Source organism: Mauremys mutica, chromosome 3, assembly GCF_020497125.1.
Source record: "Mauremys mutica isolate MM-2020 ecotype Southern chromosome 3, ASM2049712v1, whole genome shotgun sequence".
Taxonomy (NCBI): domain Eukaryota; kingdom Metazoa; phylum Chordata; order Testudines; family Geoemydidae; genus Mauremys; species Mauremys mutica.
In genome coordinates, this window is record NC_059074.1 from 58063300 (window position 1) to 58082669 (window position 19370).

At 39.7% G+C, this 19370-nt stretch overlaps 1 protein-coding gene across 3 annotated transcripts in view; it reads left to right on the forward strand.

The window, feature by feature from the left end:
* Positions 1–19370, forward strand: part of RIMS1 (regulating synaptic membrane exocytosis 1) — a 348972-nt gene that overhangs the window by 236316 nt on the left and 93286 nt on the right. For all 3 annotated transcript variants that reach the window (XM_045010069.1, XM_045010070.1, XM_045010068.1), the window contains 2 exons: positions 12328–12494; positions 16022–16165. In XM_045010069.1, the coding sequence (XP_044866004.1) occupies positions 12328–12494; positions 16022–16165 (311 nt within the window). The remainder of the gene's footprint in view (positions 1–12327; positions 12495–16021; positions 16166–19370) is intronic.

Genomic DNA, 19370 nt, shown 5'->3' on the forward strand with positions numbered 1-19370 from the left:
CACACTTAGGCTCCTAAATCCATATTTACATTTGAAAATGTTGGTCTTAGTATAATTAAAATGGAGAGCATATCAAATATGGGAATATTTGTATAACTGGGATATAATTTGTCATCAAATATAGAGATAAATACAAATAATCCCAGGAAGAAGAAGATAATATATTAGGCCATTGGTTGTCAAATTGAGTTGAGCTTGAAATCCAAAATATCCTTAACATGCACCTGTTTAATGTTCCAGCTAATTAAAATCAGATATAACATCCAAGCTGATGATCATGTGTCAACTGATCTGGATATATGGATTTTACACTGTGACCCGTTATTTGGGAGGCGGGGGGGGGCGTTAATCTCAGTTATTTTTAACTTGTCACAACTATATTGTGGTTCTTGCTCCAGTAACTTTGTCATTTTATGTGTTAAGGTCATTATTGCACAGATAATATAATCCAGTCTGTTATAAATGTCTAAGGTATAAGGTTTTAGCCAAGTTCATTGTTCAGCCACACCAGAAAAAAGACAGGAGGCAATGGCTGTCATTTAATTAGGCTGCAACTTTATTCACTTATAATATGTGGGAGTGCCTAGCAACAAATTTTACACTGCAGGGAGCAGGATCAGTTCCCTGCTTTTCCACATGTGGAAGCCCCAAAGCCCTTCCTCAGCTCCCTTAAAGGAGTCTAGAATCAGGAGGGAGGTCAGTTCCCTGCTGATGAGATGTAGGAACTGCAAACCCCACTTACTCAGCTCCCTTAAAAGATGCTTTCCTTCAAACTCTTTTCCAACACATTATATCCAGTAACCATATCCCTTCTGTACTGAGTACCTGCCGAGGACATCCGCCAAAAAGAGGCACCAGCAAAATGCTTGGCTGCTTCCCCCACCTCTGTCTGGTTCCCAGATATTCACTGATTCCTTCCTGTTTTTGTTTTTAACCAAAGTGAACCATATTTGCATTCGGTGTCTGCTCCCAAAGAGTGTACAATGCACATCAGCTGGTCCAATAGCACACCTCTGCTTCCATGCCAGCTCAGGATTGCCAGCTCTCTAAGCCCAGATGTGAACTGCTCACCACCCTGGAAGTCCTGCCTGTGTGCCCAGTATCCAATACTGTGCCTGCAGGTCCACACCACTGCTCACCTGGCCTGTTGGCATGATTCTGAAAGTGGAAGTACAAGAAAATTAACTCCGATTCTCTACTTGGGGTCTCACATACATCTTGTGTACACTTGAATGTCATTACCTGAATTGCTGTGGCCCCTACTCTAGGTTGCACACCCTATCCAGAAAAAGTGGGAACCAAATTCTTGCACCAGTAGCCCCAGCTTTGAAAGGCCCTTTTTAAAAACTGTAACAAAGTTGTGAGAAGCCTTCCATCACCATGGATAAAGAGGGGTCTTATGGGTCTCATTGCTGTATAAGTCCGTAATGTTCTTACTGGGCATTTCCTTGCCTCATCCCATAGCTGTAGCAATATAGACTCACCTTGCTCCCTTGATCAGTTTTGGAAATCCTCATGGTTTTGAAAACTGATTGCGCTTCCCATTGTAAATCCTTCCATTCCAAAGTCCTTCCCAAAGTATCCCTTGCTAACCTTGCTAAAGCTCACTGACTTTAAAAGCTCCAAAAATTGCTACCAGGAATGCAGCTTTGAACAAGGCTGTCTCCCGGTTGCTTCTGCATATTTGATTGAGAACTTGCACCAAATCTCTAAAGGCATGTCTACACTTAAAATGCTGCATCAGTGCAGCAGCACCAATGTAGCTGCACTGCTGGAGCTCTTTAATGAAAATGCTCTAAACTGATGAGAGAGAGCTCACTCGTAGGCGTAAGTTAATCTACCTTACCGAGATGTGGTAGCTATGCTGGCGAGATAAGCTCTCTCACTGACATAGCTCTGACTATACACGGAGTTAGGTCAGTATAACTACATTGCTCAGGGGTGTGGATTTTTCACAACCCTGAGCGACGTAGTTATACTGATATAGGTCTGTAATGTGGACTGGACCTAAGAGTTTGAACAGTGATGGGAGAATGTGGATCTTTTCTAGGACCCATGTCCGGAGATTACTCTACTAAAAACCTCTGGACTGAGAACCTACCACAAGGATCTGGGTAACCCCTCATTCTGCTGGCAACATAAGGCTCAATAGACAACCAGAGATGGTAGATGACACTACTGGAGTACAGCAGAGTAGGCCATATAAATGACAGGCCTTCTCTCCTCTGAAATTCACAAAATCATTAATATTCCTGTCACGGGCCCTAAACATTATGGCGCTACTGATCTCTGACTACCCTGAGACCTGTAATACATCAAAATTCCAGAGTGCTACCGGCATCTATTCTGGTTCCTGATTGCTCCCTGGTGCTAGTCTCTGATATTTGTCCATCTGAAATCAAGACAACACATTGGCTATGTCATTATCAATCCCAGGCATATGCTTGGCAGAGAAACATATGCTAAGATTTAGCCACTAGAATCCTAATGCCCTTACCAACTTCATGGCCCTGGGAGATCTGGAGGACCGGTGATTGTTAACATGTACCACGGCAATGTTGTCATTAAAAAATGGCACTCTTTTGTTTCCAAAATATGTTCCTCAAATAGTTACTGCTACCAAAATGGGAAAGAATTCAAGAGTGGTATATCCTTCACTATACCTTTTTGTATCCAATCTGAGGGCCATTTCTGGGCATTCCACCTCTCAATAAAATACTCCAAAACCTATTCCTCACGATGCATCTGAATGAACCTTTAAATCTGCCTCTGTCATCCTTTCCTCCTTCCAAAAAGACACTCTGTTGATACAGAAACTGCTCCAAAACCCTCAAATTCTCCTTCACCTATTTATTAACCCTTATGGTTAAAATGGTTGGGTTTTGCTATCCCCAGGACAAAATGCCCTGGGGCCACCACTTGGCAGCCAGATCCTGGTAAAGAGGACCTATCCACGGCTGCATGAGGTATAAATACCCCCCCACACACTCTTCTGGTCAGCAGGAAGGATAGTGCAGTGCCCTTCTCCTGATCTGCCCCCACTGCTTCCTGCCCTTCTTGTCCATCTCTGTAAACTTTTCCCCTTCTCTCCACCTCTGGTAAGAAGCTCTTAAAGGGACAATGCTTTTTTTCTTCCAACTAACCCTTTGCATGCTGGTTGTGGAGGGCACATTCTCAGCATTTTAACCTTGTAGGCATTCTTCAGTGATGAAATTCATTACCCTGAACCACTGTAATCTGATATGTATATTGGTACAAGAAACAGATTGACTCTTAGAGCTATAATCTTTCCTTGTCTACAGCAGTTTTTATGAGACAAACAAGAAACCATAGACTAGACCAGGGGTCAGCAACCTCTGGCACACAGCTTATCAGGGTAAGCCTCTGGCGGGCTGGGCCAGTTTGTTTACCTGCCGTGTCGGCAGGTTCGGCCAATCGCGGCTCCCACTGGCCGCAGTTTACCATCCCAGGCCAATGGGGGCTGCAGGAAGCGTGCAGGTGAGGGATGTGGGAGCCGCAATTGGCCGAACCAGCCAATGTGGCAGGTAAACAAACTGGCCCGGCCCGCCAGGGTGCTAACCCTGGCGAGCCGTGTGCCAGAGGTTGCCGACCCCTGGATTAGACAATTTAATACCAGTTGTGATAAATATCTGATAAACCATATTAAGGGATATGATAGCTCTTAATTTAAGACTAGCTAGTGTGGTCTTTAGCAAGAGATGGCCATATTCAACAGTCTTACTAGAGTTCTTTAAAAATCTTATTAACATGGTATAAAGCGAAAAACAATGAAAGCTATAGAAGATGGACTTATTTTTATGGGTAAAGACAAATTGTTGAGGTGATCTAATATAAATTTTAAAATTCTGAATGTGAGTGATGAAGTAGTAGATGTAAAGAAATTGTTCATATTAATTGCAAGCATATAGTTTGCCATCTCAAAGCAAAACCAATCCCCCCATCCTGCCACCAGTAGAGACAATGATTATTGCTTCAGAGAAAGATGAGCCACCCTCCCTAGTGAGCTCGTGGCCAATTATGAGGTGCCGTACATAGGGAAAATATTCTGTCCCAGGTCCTGCAGTAATTAGTTGACACTCCAAAGCATGAGATTTGATTATTCCCCTCTTACCATATATAACTGTAAATGTTCTGTTGGGCACAGAATTATCTAAATGCTGTTAAAATCCTCAGTGTTCTGCTGCATCATTATCTCCAGTAGTGAATTCCATATGCAAAGAAGTATTTCCCTATTTATTTAAAATATGCTTTGTATTATACATAAATTACTTTTCTTTCAAACTGTCAGACTGCAACAAGGCTGTACAGCTTCCAAATTAGATAAGTTCATGGAGATAGGTCCATCAAGGTCCATTAGCCAAGATGGTCAGGGACATAACCCCATTCTGTGGTGTCCCTAAACCTCTGAGTGGCAGAAGCTGAGGCTGGCTGACTGGGAATGGGTCACTTGTTAATTGCATTGTTCTGTTCATTCCGTCTGAAGCATCTCACACCAGCCCCTGTCAGAATACAGGATACTGGCCTAGATGGACCATTGGTCTGACCTAGGGTGGCCATTATTATGTTCTGAGCTAAAACTGGTACATTTTTTCCAAGCATGCAGTTCTCTTCATTCTGGTGTTGGGATTCTCATTCACTCTCACTATATGGTTATTTCACACATTCGCAGTATTCAGCCATTAACCAGGCAGCGTGTTAGTATTTGAATAATCACAGTCCAGCTATTTTTCAGTAAACATACCGTGAATAAGCAAATCTCTGCATGAGGACTACTATAATCCTTCTCTTTGTGATTGTCTTTTGTACTCTGAATTTCAAGCTGTTTTGGAAGCCATGTAGATCTTAATATGCAACTGATGAGAGCTTTATAGTAATCATTTAAAAGGACGGCACTCTAGATTTAGGTACACTGCTAGCTCAGTTAACACTTGGAGTATTTTGAAAGCATTTGGTTTAACGTAAACTTATTTTTCATTGAAGCCATGGTTTAAGACTTAATCTTTAGGAAGGCTGCAGCACTTGTCATATCCAGCTCAAAAAGGGAGATATGACATTTAGCAGGGGCTTTATTTTAGGACCAGGCTACATAGATTTTGGGCTACAATTTAAGTTTTCCAGGAGAGGTGGATTGGCCGTTAGCTTGGGATTTGGCAGACCTGTGTGACCCTGGGCAAGTCACTTAGTTTTTCTGTGTCTCAGGTCCACATCTGTAAAATGGGGATAAAATGCTTTCCTACCTCACAGGGTTTTTGTGAGGCTAAAGCTTGTGAGGCACTCAGATACTATTGTAATGAGGACCATATAAGTACCTATGATATAGAGAAGCCTTACTGAAGGGCTGTGAACTGAGCAACTGTGGTCAGAGCTTTGCATGCCACACACAGAGGCTCCATAAAGGCTGGTGTATACAATGAGCTTTATTGTGTGCTGCAGGAAAGCCACAGGATCTTGACTATGAAGCTAAATCCTAAGCCCCTTTACATCCCATAGTAGTAGGTAGAGTGAGGAGAAAGAAGTAGAAATGAGCTTTGATCCCACTAAGAGATTAATGAAATGATCTGTGAAATTTGTCCTTTAACCAAGAAAATATTAATATCCCAGTAACAGAACTGGAATACATCCAGCAAGAACATTCTTTTAGTTTGTGTCTCCATTATTTCTACTGAAGTTGTGTGTCTGCAGTTCATCAACCCCCTTTTTCTACTCTCACTGACACAGTACAGGAGCGAGCTACTCCATAGGTGGCAAGTGAACAGAATAACTGCAGTACAAGTTTACACTTCAGATAGTTATATTGAAAGAGTGCTATATTTTTGTAACCCAGAACAGGAGTTATAACTAATGCTGTTACACAGAAGCGGTAATGGACTTCCCATCCTTGTTACTATTAATGACTAAAAATAGACCTACTGCCTAGTAGTTATCAGAACAAGTACCGTATTCTGCTTTTGGGATGAGCAACACATTTTGGAAATAAAAACAACCTAAAGTACCACATATGGTTGGGAGAAAAATAATTGTTGCAAAAAATTCTCATGCTTTAGTTTATTGAAGCTTTACAAATATATTTGATTATTTTTTTGCTTTTGTGGGCATTTAAAAATGTGAGAAGAAACAAATTGATTATAGGAATTTTCTTAAATAAGGTTTGGAGTCCACTTGGACAGCTGAAAGCATATTGCGATTCTACATGAATAAAAGACTCCTTCAGATTTCTGCTGGAGAATGCTCCTGAGCATTACTAAGCATAATAAAATGTGTCTAATTACTGTGTATTTACCTTTCTTTCTTTCTTTCTTTCTTTCTTTCTTTCTAAATAGCAGATTTATCCTAGCCCCTAGTGGGGTTCTCTACCAAATTTTAAATAATAGTAATAAGTGGATCTCTTTCAGTCCATGGCACTTTTCTCTGTAGGGCAATGCCATGTGTCCTGCTCTAATATAATGTTATTCACCTATAGCATTGATCTCTTTCAGTCCATGGCACTTTTCTCTGTAGGGCAATGCCATGTGTCCTGCTCTAATATAATGTTATTCACCTATAGCATTGATTGATTGTTAAATGAAGTAATATAATATTCACAAATAACGTTCAAATTAAATCTGTTGTTGGAAGTGCTATTTACTCCTGTTCCTAACTGCGAAAAATCACTTTTTAAAAATCATTGAAATTTGGCCTTTCTGGGTGGAATATGGCTTTTTCTGTCTTTCTTCCATTCATCTTGTTTATCCTACATTAGCAAAATACCCTTTCAAGCACAATAAAAATGGCATTTGATTGGCAACAATACAATTTACTCATTTTGTTTTTTCTGTGTGGGAAGTTCATTAAGAACAGGAAAAACGGAACAGAGTGTTTTCACTTGCACAGCCCACTGGTTGCAATTCTGAATCCAGACTACTCCTTCCTGTGGGAAGTGGCCAAGGGAGGGAGAAAGCTTTGCGAGGGTCTCCCACAGAGTCTTCTGTGAATTTTCTCTTGGAAAGGGTACCCATGTTTGCTTCTCTCCTTCATGCAGAAAATTCAATGACCCTCAAAGATCATAAGGTATCTTCTGGAGGCAATAAGCCATCTGTTTGGGGCCTTGTGCCTCTGCACTGGCTCTAAGGTCACTCGCTCCTCTTGGGCTCCTTGTCAACATAGGTGCTGGAACTAGGGGTGCTGCTTCACCCCCTGGTTTGAAGTGGTTCCCATGATATACAGGGTTTACAGTTTGGTTCGATGTCTCTCAACACCTCCACTATATAGAATGTTCCAGCACCACTGCTTGGCAACAATTGCCTAGCCTGGAGCCACTCCTGGAAGCTCCATTTAAGGGGGCTTCCATAGTGCAGAGAGTATCTCACATAGAAGCTAATCATTCTCGGGCAGAGTGTTTTCTAAAATGGCTTATGATTTCCTCTGGTGGGGCTTGAGTGTTGGGGGGATATTTTTGGCTGTATGTGTTCTAATAAATCCATATTTATTTAAACTATGTCCATGCAGCATAAGGAATAGAATCGTCTGCTTTAAAATGCAGACCTCTAGCACTTGGGAATAGTAGAGAATCCTTATTAATGTCAGTAGCAGTACTTACACCTTTTTTGTAGGGCAGTCACTCGGAGGCAACAAGTACCACACTTGAGCTGGTCTGACATTCCATCCAGCCCTGGCCACTGTATACCTACATAATCATACAACACCAAGATTCCTTAAGACTACTGTTAACAAAGCAAAGAAAGGCATCTTGTCAGTGTATATTAAAAGAGAAGCATAGATGGCAAAAGAGGAAAGATGGACAAATCCCAAGGTTGAGAAAAGATACGTGACCACAACATTCCAGTGATGTGCACAAAGTACAATAAAGGTGTTACAGTCCAGGAAACCAACACACTTGAGCCATTCCTGAGATCCTGCTGCTCTTTAATATATGGAAACATGGAATAAAAGAGACTTATTATGTTCAAAATGCATTGAGAGACTTTGGATGAGCAGTGTGGGGTATCAGTGGTCACTGACCAGCCAGACTAAGAATATGTGCTGGGAACTATGGAAAACTTATCTGGTATCAGGCAGAAGCAAGACTCTCATCCAAGTGAAAAGCAGAAAGACAGGGGAAGGTTGTTGTATTAGTGATAACTCATCAAATGTCTCAACCTGGGTTTCCTATTCCATCAGTCTAGAGAAGACCCAGTCTCCCTATTGAACAGAAAATCAAAGTTTACGCTTGCATAAGGGATCCACTGTCACATTGTAGCTAGTTACAAAAGTTTTCAAAGGACATGAAAAAGAACTTACTAACTTTAAACTTTGTTTGCTCCTCAAAGTCCAATCCTGGGCAGAAAAATCATGATTGAGAGAACAGATCTGCCACTCCTACATTGGTAGGATTGCTTTGAGAAAAGGGGGAAATTGTAAAAGGCACTTGTGGGCTATTTATCCTATTGAAGATGCTAAGAGTATAAATCCTTGGATTGGAATGAGAACGTACATTTATATTTTAAACAAAATGTTTTTATAGCATTGCCTGTGGGTTAATCACTCCTTGCTTTGGCTTAAACAAACATTCAGGGTGAAATTCTAGCCCCATTGTAGTCAATGGGAATTTTGCCATTTATTTAAATAGGGTCAAGGTTTCACTTTCAGTTGAAGTCGGGAAGATTAGGGCATTCCATACTTTTAAGATGGCACCTGCTACATTCTATGGGAGTTTTGCCGTGAACATCAATAAGAGCAGGCTGAGGACCTAAGTTTGTAACAGAATTTGGATTGAGGGGGCAGTTGTCCTATTTTTGAGCCTCTGTGAGTGTTGCATTTTACTACAGTAAGAAGAGAATTCATTCCCACAACTTATTGCATTGAGCTTCTGTAAATGTGAGCTTGATGGGAGGAAAATGTAATGGCATTTAATTTTGTGTGATTCTTTGTACTCCAAGCTATTACTCATCTCTTCCCATGTTTCCGCTCAGGGCCTTGCTGGTTTCACTACATAATGGAGCTGAAAATTCACCTTTGCCAACCCAGTGCTTTTTCTGTCCTTTTCTGTTTGCAGGAATTCTCTCTCTCTCTCTCTCAGCTGTTTTTACACAAACCACCAACACCCTTCTCACAAACTCCAATTATAGACTGAAATTCCCAAGCAATTATATAGCTGTCCCTGGATCACACAGTGGTCAGTATGAACCCTCCAGTGTTTGAGTCATAAATTGGTTTGCAAACAGGATTGGTTCACAGTAGTGAAAATTCAGAAAGCTCTGACATTACAAGCACAGGATCAAAACCTTTAGATGTAATACATTTTAGTTCTGGGTCTGGTGTTGTTGAACATCTTTATTAATGACCTGGATGTAGCTATAAAGAGCATACAGATCAAGTTTTTGGATGACACAAAGCTGGGGGAGAGGGTTGACAATACTTTGGAGGATAGAGCTAAAATTCAGAGGGATCTTGATAAATTGGAGAACTGTGCTATAGACAACAAAATGAAATTCAGCCAAGACAAATGTAAAGTGCTTCACTTAGGGAAGAAAAACCAAATGCACAAATACAGAATGGGGGGAAATGGCTTAGCAGCAGCACTGCTGAAAAGGATCTGGGATTTGTGATAGATCACAGCTTCAACATGAGTCAGCAATGTGATGCTGTTGCAGAAAAAGCAAAAGCAATTTTCAGTTGCATTAACAGCAATATAGCACGCAAGTCACGGGAGGTGACAGTACTGCTCTACTCAGTACTGATTAGGCCTCAGCTGGAGTACTGTGTCTGATTTTGGTCACCAGTGTATAGAAAGGATGTGGAGAAACTGGAAAGGATCCAGAGGTGATCAAAGCGATGGAATGCAAACCATATTAGCAAAGGTTGAAGGAACTGGGTATGTTTAGTTTGGAAAAGAGGAGATTAAGGGGGGACATGATAGTGGTCTTCAGATACTTGAAAGGCTGCCATAAAAAATATGGTGAAAAGTTGTTCTCTTTTGCCACAGAGGGCAGGACAAGAGGCAGTGTGTTCAAGCTACACTATAGCAGATTTAGATTAATTCTCAGGAAAAACTTCCTAACTATAAGAACAGTAGGACAATGGAACAGACTGCCTAGGGAGGTTGTGGAAGCTCCTTCACTGAAAGTTTTCAAAAGGAGGCTGGATAGCCATCTGTCTTGGGTGGTTTAGACACAACAAATCCTGCATCTTGGGCTTAGACTAGATGACACTTGTGGTTCCTTCTAACCCTATGATTCTATTATTCTGTTTTTATACTCTAACTAATGTTGCTGATAGGCAAATGCTTGTATGACTGAAAGAAAATCAGAGACGTATTAATTTTCACTTCTTTCCTCACAAGCAAAACAAAAAGAGTATAAAAGTAAAATATGGCATGCTAAGGTGGGGGGGGAAAGCCGCAGTTTTTGAAATCATCCCTCAATGCTAGATTTCTGTAGTTCTAACTCCCACCATTCCCCGTATACAGCTTTGCTGTTAGGAGTTGGCTCTCTAAAGGTATTTCACAGATATGGCATTTGGAATGTTGTAGATAGTCGGTGTGTATAAGAGTGTGTGCGCATATGTGCACATACTTGAAAATGTGTACATGTCTGTTTATACATATATACACACATGCATAGTGTAGATCACAGATTATTGACAAACAAGAGCCTAATAACAGACTTCAAATTTTCAAATGGAAGAAATCAGCATAAGGCAAAGGAAATTCAATCACTAAAATCCTCAAGCAGTTACCAGTTCCTTATATAACACCAGTAAGTGCTTATTATGAGGCACATGGGTTTAAAATATATAGGGTCTAATCTTGAAAAGTACTAAGGACCTGCAACTTCCATTGATACCTTTTGGAGCTGCTGGTCCTTAGCAACACTCAGGATGTGTGCAGTACAATTGAATATTGGTGAAAATGACTCATCCTGATTGTCATCGAATTCATTGGACAATCTGATTGTAGTGCACTAGTGTTATAAAGTATCTGAGAAATATGATTCAAATATATTTAAGAAACCTACCTTGTATCACAGAGGCTACAAGCAACAAATTATTATCTATTCTTCCTTCCCTTTCTTACCAGAAGATTTGTATGTGATTGACAGAGAATGAGGGGGAGGAGTTTCCTTCAGCCTTGAATTCTGGATTCCTGTTTACTCTTGCAACTCTGGGTCCTCTTTTTCCAATACCCACAAATGTACAGGAGAAGGTGCATTTAGTGCATGAGCTAATGACAGCCCACACAGACAATGTCTGTCACCCACCATGATGCTTTTCACATCTAAAAGCAGAAACTACAAAGTCACTCCACAAACTGAGCTGGCCATCCTTCCCCCCTGCCTCCGCCCCCACGCCCAACACCATGAATTTCTATCAGAAATCTAAAAAATGACATCCTTAAGTGCCCTGAGCTCAACACATTGGATTTTCAAACTTGACTGAAACCCTGTGGATGTGCCATGTTGTTGTTTTTAAAAAGGAAGTCCTGCTTTGGTAAAACCACAGAATGAAAAGCAGTTAAGGGATTTATTGGGTGGAAATTTCTTCATTGCTTTCCCATAAAGTCAGATGAGGACTGACAATCAGAAGAGAGTGATATTTTTAACATAAAGTAGATGGAGCAACATGAAAATTCTGATTCAGAGCCTAAAAGAGGCTTCATCTTCCATTAGCATTCTATGATCAAATATCTTCGATATCATTTTAAACGCTATTTTTCTTGCCTGTATTTTCTCAAAATAAAAAACAAGTAGATCACAAAATGACATTGGTATGTATGTGTTACATTATTTTAGCTACTGTGCTCAACCAAGGAACTTTTCAATTTATTCAAGTACCTTTTCTCGGAGTAAGGTTAAGGATTCAAATATCAAGTAATTTACCACTTATTAATTATTAGCGAGGATAGATTTGTCAATCCATGATCTTCTTTTGATACATCCTAATGTATCCATCTTTGGCACATATAGAAACTTCAAAAGAGCCCTAGACAGTTGTACAGACACCACAGAAATGTCTAGAGGTAAATAAAATATTTTATTTGTACAAATCATAATTTGGTGCACTAAATAACAAAGAAAATAATATTCTAGTGTTCCATGCATCACAGTTTAGTTCTTTCATCTCAGCCATACATGACGGAGCCCATCTGCTTGAAGTAACGTATAGTATTTTCAGTTTTTTCAAGACATTATTATAAATATATGCACTTTTCTGAAGTTTGGGGGACTTTGTTGGCTATTTCAGGAGTTTAAAAGAATTGTCCTCATCATTTGTTGTCTGAATATATTTCACATTTTGAAAAGAAACCTCACGCTTTCTTTTTTTAATCTTTAGTATAACATACAAACAGATCAGTACAGAAGTTGTGATAACGTCTCTGCCAAATCATCAGATAGTGATGTCAGTGATGTGTCAGCCATTTCCCGTACCAGCAGTGCCTCTCGCCTCAGCAGCACAAGCTTTATGTCAGAGCAATCTGAGCGCCCTAGGGGCAGAATCAGGTGAGTTTATGATGCTATTTTAAATGTATAAAATCTTCTTGTTTGGTGTAAAAATAAAATATAAGAATAAAAATAAAACAAGAAATATAAATATTTATGATATATATATATATATATATATATATAATAGAATATATATATATATATATATATATATATATATATATAAACACACACACACATAAACATACACGTGGTCATCCTAAATCTTTTGTGAAATGAACATATTTTTCCACCTTGGCATCTATCCATTTAAACAGGTAAACAAAAAATTCAGACAGGGCAAGAGCAGATTTTTATATTTTTGCAAGGAGAAACCCAAACTTGGAGCAAGCTGGAAATTAGTACTTTAAAGCTCTGATCCAGCAAAGCACTTAAGTGGTACTACTTACATGCTTAAAGTTGCACATGTGTTTAAATGCTATGGTGGACTGAGGCCTAATTTCTTAGTTTGTGTTGCCACAGAGGTCTTGATGCTGCCCAGATGCCCATGCAATATCATGGCTAATGGGCCTATTTCTAGTAAGATCAAAGGCAGCTGAGAGAACTGTCTACCTAACAGGATCAGGGTTATTAGAGAGGAAAGTCAACTAGCTATGGTTTAAAGGGAAATTACAGGGCCATCAAACAACTGCATAAGTGAAGGGCTGTTTCTTGAGTGTGTGTAAAGGAAAAAAATTGTTCTTCAGAATGTGTATAAATGGTAATATGTCAGTTTGCTGCCCATAGTACTGTTGCTGCACTTTGCATTTTCCATAAAAGGATTTAATTTTGCACCAAAAAAAAAAAAAACGCAAAATAAAAATCATTAAATGTTGCCAGATTTACCTCTTTATTTTACCAATAAATCAATATGTATGGTTAACTTTTTCTCTCAGTGTGTCTTTGTTGTGAGTGTACATGTGCGTGTGGGCACATGCAAACGCACACTGCCTGCAGCAGATAGGGAGGATTTTAGATGTATCTGTATAGCCTTAAGCCTCAGTAATCTCCTTTGCTGTGTTTTGGCCATAATTTAATCTCATTACCATACAAATAGGACTTGTCCAGAAGTATTGATAAATTCTTTCAGTTGTTAGATTTCCACTTTGTGGAGTTCATATGGCAACCTAATCAACGGTTCTATTTCCTTTCATTTTATTTGATTTTTTTCAAACACAGATCTCTTTGTAGTATTTTTATAACTACAAGTGCTACAGCACTTTGGAACACAAATCTTTAGTTTTCCCCAGTTTCTCCTGGGGGTGGAGCTAAATTCTGCTCACCTTTCTCATGCAAGTAATTTCACTGGAGCCCATTGACTCCACTGCGACTTTTTGGTTACATAATATGAGTGAGATTGGATCTGTTTAAGGAGACTAATTTTTACTTCCAGAAGCTGGTTCTCTTTCACAGTAGATTTTTTAAAAATCTGATTACCTTTTTTGTAAATCTATGATTTTAAGAGCCAGACTTAACTATTTGAGACTACTTGGGGTGCAAGGTACTATTCAACATAGGGTAGTAGAATGTGGCCCTAAATGAGGAATAAACTTGGCTTCCTTATATTTACTTTCAGTCAGTGTCTCTTTTAGATGTCTGAACAACAAGTGTATCAATGGGATATGAATACACCTTTTGGTACAATAGGAATTATAGGACAGAATCACTATACTGAGCATGATTCGAATCTGAACCCGAGATTATTTTTAAACTAAACCTATTTTGATGTAAACACTGGTATATAACCAGAAATTGTCTGAGGAATAAATGATTATGTTAATATTATTGTTTTTGTTATTTACATGTTATGTTAATGTTTTGCTTTCCTATTTCAAATGAAGGAACACAGAACTGGCTGGTTATGCCTGTGAAGCTATAGGGCATGTGAATAAGAATATTATTTCTATATCTCAAAAATTATAGCCAACATGTCGTGGTATTGATTAGCTAAGATCTATTTTCAGTTGAAAAAATTAATAATGTTTAAAATATCTTGCAAACACTGCATTTCTAACTTCCCTAAAGCTCCTCACTACGGGGTTTGATCCAGCTGCACTGAAGTCACTGGGAGCATTATGGTGTGCGTTCACCTTTAGAGCCCCCCTTCATGTCAGGAAGTGGCACTGCAGGGATTCTTCCTCTCTAGTAACCCTCCTGTGTCTTGGTTCTGCAATGGTCTGCTTCTCTGGCATAGCACACCGGCCAGTCCCCTTGTGGGGCTAACCAAAAACAAATCTCAACTCAACATAGCTACTTCGTCTTAGGGTACGTCTTCACTACCCGCCGTATCGGCGGGTAGCAATCGATTTCTCATGGATCGATATATCGCGTCTCATCTAGATGCGATATATCGATCCCCGAACGCGCTCATGTCGACTCCGTAACTCCACCAACGCGAACGGCGGTAGCGGAGTTGACATGGGGAGCCGCGGACATCGATCCCGCGCCGTGAGGACGGTAAGTAATTCGATATCAGATACTTCGACTTCAGCTACGTTATTCACGTAGCTGAAGTTGCATATCTTATATCGATTTTCTCCCATAGTGTAGACCTGCCCTAAAAGTCCATAATATAAGCACTAGTCCTTCATAGAGATCTGGGAAATATTAACCTCTGACCATGCCAGGTTACTTTGGTTAGGGCAGGGAGCTGGAGCCTTCCTTGTCCAGGTTTCACCCAGAACTGGTCTCTTCTTATATTATAGTACAATGAACAAACCATAAAATAATTATAAGGTAACTATAGTTACAGTGTTGTTTTTTTTAAAAGCATTTGAAAAAAATATTCTTAATCTGAACTGCTTTTCTTCCAAACTGAGAATCAGATCTTCAGTATCTCGCCCTCCTGAAACTCTCATTAAAATTAGTGGGAGGTATCAGAGGAAAATTCTGGCTCCACTGACTTGAGCAGGGCAGGATTTCATGCCAGAATTGCAGGATCAGACATTATGATTAGACTCAATTTTGTGATATCAATAATTACCACCTTTTTACCCTCTTCAACTCTTTGTGCCCAATCCTACAAGAATTGCGCACATGACTGACTTTCCTGAAGTTAGCAAACCTACTCATTTTAGTGAGACTGCTCCCATGATTAAAGTTATTTACATGCACAAATCTTTGCAGAGTCTGGTCCTTATTCATGTGAATGTTCCTTGTGGATATAAGCACAATGAAGTCAATGAGACCAGTCACATGAGTAAATGTTGCAGGATCAGACCCTTACTACTTAATTATTAATATTTTTAGAACAAACTGTATCACTTTTTCAGACTTTCCTCTTTCTCATGTACTTATAATGAATCAGATCCTATGGTATGAAATCTTTAAAATTAAATAACCCATAATTCCTTTTCAGATGTAGCTTATAGTTGGTTACTGTAGTCATTCAAAAAGTGTTTCTTACTGAAATTTAAAGTCATTTTAATGTAATGTTGAAAAGTGTTTCATCGGGTGAATCTAGATGTAGCATCTGTAGTTCATTGTTTTCAATTTGAGTTGTCTACATTTAATTTTGCATGCCTGCATGTTATGACTATGGAAAGGTCAAAGTCCTTAGAGATCTGCAAAACTGATGGCAAAAGAGAAAGAAGGATATCATGGGAATTAGATGACCAAACGGGGCACAGTGAAAAGAAATTGGATATGGAAGACAAGAAAAAGAGAAGGCATTCTGTTGCTGATTTGAGGTAAAGGTTAGCTTCCTGTCCTCATGTGTGTCTCCTAGCTGCCAGCTCCTTCTAGTTTTAATAGTTCAGTAGCCTGTGGTGCTATACAAACCAACATTTTATGTGCAAAGCTTGCTTATAAAATGGAAGAGCAGAGGAAACTCATCCAACCCATGTTCCCACCCCCACCTTCATGAGTTAACATAATTTGCATCAACTTCTTCCCAGCGGCCATGTAAAGTGTGTTTTTGTAATATTGTGTATGAGGGTAGAAAGTATAACACGTCTAAATGATGTGAATGTAAGCATGAAGGAGGAGGGGAATTTACAAATACATGGGATGCCAGCTGATTTTAGAGAGAATGTAGCAAATTAGATTGAAGTAATAACTTTAGTTAATATTAATAACTAATAGTTGTGTGAAATGAATATTGATAACCCCTTTTTGACTGAGCCAGGGAGCATTAGCTTACCAATGTAATACTGAGTTCTTTTCACAGTATACTTTTTACCTTAGACAATTCTTTCAAATCAAGACACTTTTTGTTATTTTAAATCAATTTTATTCAGCCACTGCAGACAATTTATATTATCAGCAGTTGAAAGAGGATCTGTGAATCAAGTCTGAATGCACAAGATATTCTAGTCATATAAGAAATACTAAATACAGTCTTGCAAGCAATTTATGTAAATTATGATTAAGGGTAAGCAACAGTATAACAATAATTCTTTACAATGGACAACAATCAGACATCAGATTTCTTCCAGTACCTCTAATTCTCAAAGGAAAAGAGGTTATCCTTTGTCTAAAGGTACTGCTTGACTATTTGAACATTCAAAGGTAAAATCAAATGATTATGCATACATACACTCCTCAGATTCAGAGAGCTCTTAAATTCAGTAGCTTCTTCAAAGGGAGGAGAAGTTAGTCCCTAGTTTAAAAGGATTGATTTTAAAATATCAAAATGCTTTAAAATACTTCTTTTAGGGTTTCTCTTAAGCCAATCTCGTTGTTCTTGTAAAGAAAAATCTTTTAGATGAAATTATTCTTAGCTCTGAATTCCAGCTTCCTAAGGTCTCACAAGAATTAGCAACGATCCTGCAAGTTAACTTTTAAGATACTCATTTTAATCAAACTAAAGTTTTCAACAGTCTTGAAGTGAATTCTCCCCACTCTTCCTTGTATAATCCTTTGATGAGGCGAGAGACTGTCCAAGGTGTGGCAATTCTGACTCTGTATGGATTCTGGAGCTCTTATTGGGTTCAGTGTCATCTCTAAAGTTTTCCATGGGATCTTAGCTTGTAAGTCCTTTTTCTGTGAAACAGGTTGGAGGGGAGCAGCCTACTGGATGCTTGTCAGATGAAAGTGCTGTTTTATACACAGGTTTTATACCACTTTAACTATAAAAGTGGGGGGAGGGATAGCTCAGTGGTTTGAGCATTGGCCTACTAAACCCAGAGTTGTGAGTTCAGTCCTTGAGGGGGCCATTTAAGGAACTGGGGTAAAAATGTGTCTAGGGATTGGTCCTGCTTTGAGCAGGGGGTTGGACTAGATGACCTCCTGAGGTCCTTTCCAACCCTGGTATTCTATGATTCTATAAGGGCCTCTCTACATGGCAAGTTACCATGTGCCAAGCCAGGATGTGATTCTACAGCTCACCAGCTTGCTGTGCAGCACGATCCTGTGTTGACTCTGTTACAGCACAGGTAAAGTCCCAGAGTGCAGCTTGGTGTACAAAGCTTTCAAGTACTATGCCAAGCTGCAAATTTTCACTATACTGTAGCAATATTAGCATGGGACTGCATGAGCTGGTCCGTTGTAGATTCACACCGTGGCTTTCTGCACAGTAATTTCCTGGGTAGTTAAACTCTAACAGATTAGACAATTGAACTTACACTTACCAAAATAAGTTATACCAGTGGAAGCACCATTATAATGTTATAACTGTGTCCACACTAGGAGGTTATACTGCTTTAACTACATCTGTTTTCTAAATTGATCTTGTTTTTTATCTGGATAGAACTAAACCTTTCCATTCCTCATCTTGTCTATTTGTTTCATATGTGGATTGAATGAAGGGGCAAGCCGCCTCTTCACAGACAGTCTCCAGGTGTATAACTTCCTGTATCATGATAGCATACGAAGTAGCCCAGGCTACACCTTCTCAAGCAGTATGAGCTCATTCCAGAAAATCTCAGGCAACGTCAATGGCATTTCTAAATGCCATTCCTATATTAGAGATTTGGAGGGTGACCATTCAGACCCGTGTGCATACTTTGCAAACCGTTACGCCATTACGGTTGCATCCAGATCAGATGGAAATTTGGGAAGGCAATCCTTCAGTCCTTCTTTAAATGGACTCTGAGCCCCACCTCCTGCGAGTACTTGCATGGAAGCCATCTGCATGGAATACAAGGCTGAATCTACTTGAGGAAGAAAAAATGCTTACCTACTTGTAACTGTTGTTCTTCAATATATGATGCAGACATGGGTTCCACAACCCACCCTCTGACCCCTCTGTATCAGAGTCTGTTCTTCTGACATTCGGTACAAAGGAACTTAGATGGTCAGAGTAGTGCAGCCCTTATATGGCCAGGGACTAGGCAAAGTTCTCTGGTGCATGGGGCTGCTGCATCACATCTCAAAGAACAACAGTTACAGGTAGTTAAACTTTTTTTCTGCCTCCACCAGGTAGCATGGGCCAGGCCCGCTGCACCAAACCCGCTGTTTTAAAAAACTGTGGTCGTAACTTTTGAACCAAACAGTCACCGCTTTCTTAAAGCCTTACTTACAAGCATTCCCATTGGTGCACAGGAGCCAATAGGCTTATGCTGCAACTTTCTGTCCAACAAATCAGCCACAGCACACTGCCCCCCATGACAGGGAAAGGAGGGTTACAATTCTTAAAGGGGCCGTGTTTTCTTTCCCCTGCTAGCCAACACAAAGCCCCCCACATCTGAGTCTGCAGATGGGTTGGGGGTGATACTCTGGTTTCAGGTCACTGAGAAATGACCTGAGTACTGACTGGCTGGCTACACTTTTGGACAGGAAAGAAGAGTGAAAATTCACTCTGAAAAAATAAAACACAGGGAGTGCAAGGATAGAAAAGTCTATTCCTGTGTATTATGGGTGTGAACATTCATTGTCATCAACAGTAGAAGAGATGAAAATATTATTAATAGCAAAACAGGGCCTTCTATAAGGACTACTTGTGTGAGTAAGAGT